The 4067-nt window shown below is 51.3% G+C and overlaps 1 protein-coding gene across 1 annotated transcript; it reads left to right on the top strand.

Annotated features, from left to right (window-relative positions):
• Window positions 1–238: 238 nt before the first annotated feature.
• LOC144142925 (uncharacterized) lies at window positions 239–3443 on the top strand. The gene is made up of 3 exons (XM_077674759.1): window positions 239–1229; window positions 1344–2042; window positions 3160–3443. Exons 1-3 carry the CDS (start codon window positions 239–241, stop codon window positions 3441–3443), a joined length of 1974 nt encoding a protein of 657 aa, XP_077530885.1.
• The last annotated feature ends 624 nt before the right edge of the window (window positions 3444–4067 follow it).

Raw genomic sequence — 4067 nt, 5'->3', positions numbered from 1 at the left:
AAGAGGCCTATGCACGCTGGTCAGAAAAGGACTGACTTTTTTGGAACACGAAATCAAAAACAAGATTGAACACGTCTACACGGAAATTATACCGACCAAGAACAACAAAAAGAGCCTATTCATCCTGAACCTATATAGCAGCCCGTCCCAGAAGCACCAGCGATTCAAGTCACTGCTCCACAAGGCCGGAAACATCGCTAAAGACTCCAAACTACTCGCTTGCGGAGACTTCAACGCGATGCACCAATCGTGGGGCTACCTCAAAAACAACGTCAAAGGCAGGAATCTAGCGCAAGACGCAACCGAGCTCGACTACATCCTAATCACGGACCCAGCGTACCCGACGAGGATCGGCAACTCGATATCGAGGGACACCACGCCAGACCTTACGTTCGTGAAGAACGACGCGGACGCAGTCATCAAGTGGAGAAACACTGGAGACGACCTGGGCAGTGATCATGTAATAGTGGAAATCACGGTGCCAGTCCCGGGCGACCAGAAGAACAACGTAAAGAAATACACGTGGATCGACTGGTCGGAGTTCAGGAAGATCAGGAACCGAGAAGAAGCGGACGTCGAAGAGATAGACGACATCGACGAATGGACCGACAAAATCGCACGCAACGTGCGAGAGGCAACAAAGGAGATTGAAACGGACGTGGAAACGGAAGCCATGGATAGCAGGCTGGCACACCTGATCGAGGCGAAAAAAGCCATCCAAGACAGGTGGAAAAAGCAACGACTTAACAGAAGACTGCGAAAGAAAGTGGCTGAGCTCAACAAAGAAATCGAAAACCACTGCAGAGTCCTGAGCAACCAAAAATGGAACGAGATGTGCTGCGCGGTCGACGGCCAGCTACACAACGGTAAGGCGTGGAATCTCCTCAAACACCTCATGGATGAAACAAAGACTAAGTCGCATCAACGAGACAGACTGGCCAAACTTCTGCACCGGGAAGTCACCGAGAATGGAGCCGAAGCCGTCACACAGAAGTTGAGAGACAGGTACGTGCCGACGACGCCCACGGTGGTGCACGACCCGTACCGAGGCCGATCCAACGAGCGTCTCGATCGGGACATCGAAGTCGAAGAGGTACGGACGGCGCTGCACTACCTAAACACCAGGTCGGCGCCCGGGCCGGATCGCATCACCAACAAGATCCTCAGGAACCTCGACGACAAATCCATCGAGAACCTGACAGCATATTACAACAAATGCTGGAGAAGCGGCAAGCTCCCAAAACAGTGGAAAAAATCCAAGACAATCCTCATCCCCAAGCCAGGGAAGCCACTGAGCACGGACAACCTCCGCCCAATCGCACTAACATCTTGCGTGGGCAAAGCCATGGAGCACGTCCTACACAATCGGTGGCAAGAGTACCTGGAGGGAGAAGAGCTGTACCCGGAAACAATCATCGGCTTCCGACAGCACCTCAGCACACAAGACGCAATGATCCAAATCAGACATCAAATTATTGACGACAAAACAAGAGACAACAAGGCCATACTAGGACTAGACCTGGAAAGCGCCTTTGACAAGGTCACGCATGCGGCGGTCCTAAGACAAGTGTCGGAGCTCAACATGGGAGAACGATCATACCAATATATCAAGGACTTCTTGACGGGCCGAACAGCGGAACTCAGGGCAGGAGAACTACAGGCAGACGAAAAGGAGCTGGGCAGCCAGGGCACCCCACAAGGGGCAGTCATCTCGCCCATGCTCTTTAACCTTGTGATGATCCGAGTGGCCAAGAGATTGATCCAGATCAAAGACCTGTGCCATACAATCTACGCGGACGACATTACACTGTGGGTGAATGGCGGAAGCGACGCGCACATTGAGGCCACATTGCAAAGGGCGGTAGAGGCGATAGAAGAAAGCTTGGAAGGGTCGGGCCTGAGACGCTCTCCGAGCAAATCAGAGCTGCTGATCTACCAGCCAACGAAAGCGCACCGAACCAAGAACAGAGAGAGCGAAAAAATCAAGATCAGAACCGGCGACGGCAACGAAATCCCAACAGTCAACATGATCCGAATCCTCGGTATGCTTATCGAAGCACACGGAACAAACGGCGGCACAATCACACGAATAACAGGCAAAGCAGCAAACGCACTAAGAATGCTCAAACGGATCACGAACAGGAGAGGCGGAGTGAGAGAAGACAACCTCACAAGGCTAGTCCACTCCTTTGTAATATGCCATATCACGTACGTGGCAGCGTATCACAGATAGAACCAAAGCGAGAAGAACAAGCTCAATGTGCTCATCAGAAGAGCGTATAAGCTGGCCCTAGGACTACCGGAAAACACGAGCACGAAGAGACTGCTCCGGCTAGGCATGCACAACACGCTCGACGAAATAGCGGAAGCGCAGCGTGCAGCCCAACTGGAGAGACTCACTACAACAAAGGCCGGAAGAAGAATTCTGGACAATTTAAACATAACGTATCACAGACAGCAAGGCCCCAAATGCTCAATACCGGACGAAGCCAGAAGATTCATCAGGGTGGACCCTCTCCCTCGGAACATGCATCCAGAGCATAACGCGGGCAGAAGGCAAGCCAGAGCGAAAGCCATGGTGGACACGCACGCAACGGATACATATGTCAGATACGTGGACGCGGCGGAGTACGCCAGCAGAGACAGCTATGCCATAGTAGTGGTGGACAACGAAGGGAAAACAAGAACAACAGCCAGCGTGAACTGTAAGAAGGCTGAAGAAGCCGAAGAAATAGCCATTGCCTTGGCCCTTGCTGATCAAGACTGCATGACAATTGTCAGTGACTCAAGACAAGCAGTCAAGAACTATGCCAAAGGAAGGATCAGCCCTAAGGCCATCAACATCCTAGAGACAACAGAAATAAAAAAAACGAAACGTCAGAATCAAGTGGATACCGGCACACACCGGAAAAGTATCGGAGGAAAACACAAACCACAACGAAACGGCAAATGCTCGGGCGCGAGAGCTAACGGACCGCGGCCGAGAGGAATGCCCGGAGCTGTGGTACATCAACAAAGACAGAATGACAGGATACGATGAAATCACCAAACTGTACAGACTGGCAAGGAGAGAACTGCCACAACCACACAAGAGCCTAAACAGGAGACAGGCTGTCCTGTTCAGACAGCTACAAACAAGAACGCTGCCGAACCCAGCAGTACTACACAAGGTGTACCCGGACGCGTACCCAGACGACAAGTGCAAGGTGTGCCGTGACGAAAGAGCCACCATGGAACACATTCTGTGGGATTGCAAAAAGCATCCGGATGAAGCACGAAGACGGATATTCCCGCCGTCGCTCGAATGGGCGACGCGGACAGAAGACCAAGAAACGCAACTCAAGGCCATCCAGCGGGTCATCGAGGCGTTAGCCAGGCAGGGACTCGGCGAGCCTGAAAAGGCGAGTCGAGACACTTGCAGGCGCGCCAAGAAGACGACGTAGGCCGCGTCTAAAGCGCGCGCGCTTTACTGCAGGTCAAATAAACGTTTTTCCAATCCAATCCAATCCAATTCAGTTGGCAGGCAACGTCACTTGTGTCCATGAAAGCCAGCAAAATCGGAAACGTCGTCGCTTCTGCTTCCGCCGATGATAACGCTGCTGCCTAGCGTCCCGAAGTGTACACCTTCTGAATTCGTGAATCACCGATAAACTGCAGAAAGGAGTCACCAATCCGATTTATGCATTGCCTGTTCTGGGTGAATAATTTGTTCCCCCGCCAGCAGTCATTTTATCCATCAAACACCTTGGCCTTCTTCGTACCCCCTTATCCACTTGAACGGCTTCGTAGACATCCTTCATAACGACTGTAGTGGCTTTTATTGTTTTCTTTCACTGCACCCTCGCGTCGCACTAAGCTATCTTTTACTTGGTGTTTCCTTTTTATCCTTACAATTAGAATCATGCAGGGTCACTTGAGTCTTGAACGAGTGACGTTTCATTACAAAACAGTCGTGGGCTTCTTTTTCTTTGGTATGGTTGTTTTTACAAGGTAAGTGAACGTTGAATTTGTTGCTTTGGATGTTCGATCACCAGAGGTCAACTCATCAATGTTAGGGTTGCAGTCAC

Source organism: Haemaphysalis longicornis, unplaced genomic scaffold, assembly GCF_048455015.1.
Source record: "Haemaphysalis longicornis isolate Haplotype H1 unplaced genomic scaffold, Haemaphysalis longicornis Haplotype H1 scaffold_6, whole genome shotgun sequence".
In the NCBI taxonomy this organism is placed as follows: Eukaryota; Metazoa; Arthropoda; class Arachnida; order Ixodida; family Ixodidae; genus Haemaphysalis; species Haemaphysalis longicornis.
Note: the sequence above shows the minus strand (reverse complement) of the source record. Positions and strands in the feature narration are given on the sequence as shown.

Coding starts and splice junctions, on each gene's coding strand:
- LOC144142925 (XM_077674759.1), top strand. CDS start 239: ATGCACCAATCGTGGGGCTACCTCAAAAACAACGTCAAAGGCAGGAAT. Junction 1,230..1,343: donor CAACAAATGCTGGAGAAGCG/GCAAGCTCCCAA, acceptor GCGTGGGCAAAG/CCATGGAGCACGTCCTACAC. Junction 2,043..3,159: donor CAACATGATCCGAATCCTCG/GTATGCTTATCG, acceptor CGAACCCAGCAG/TACTACACAAGGTGTACCCG.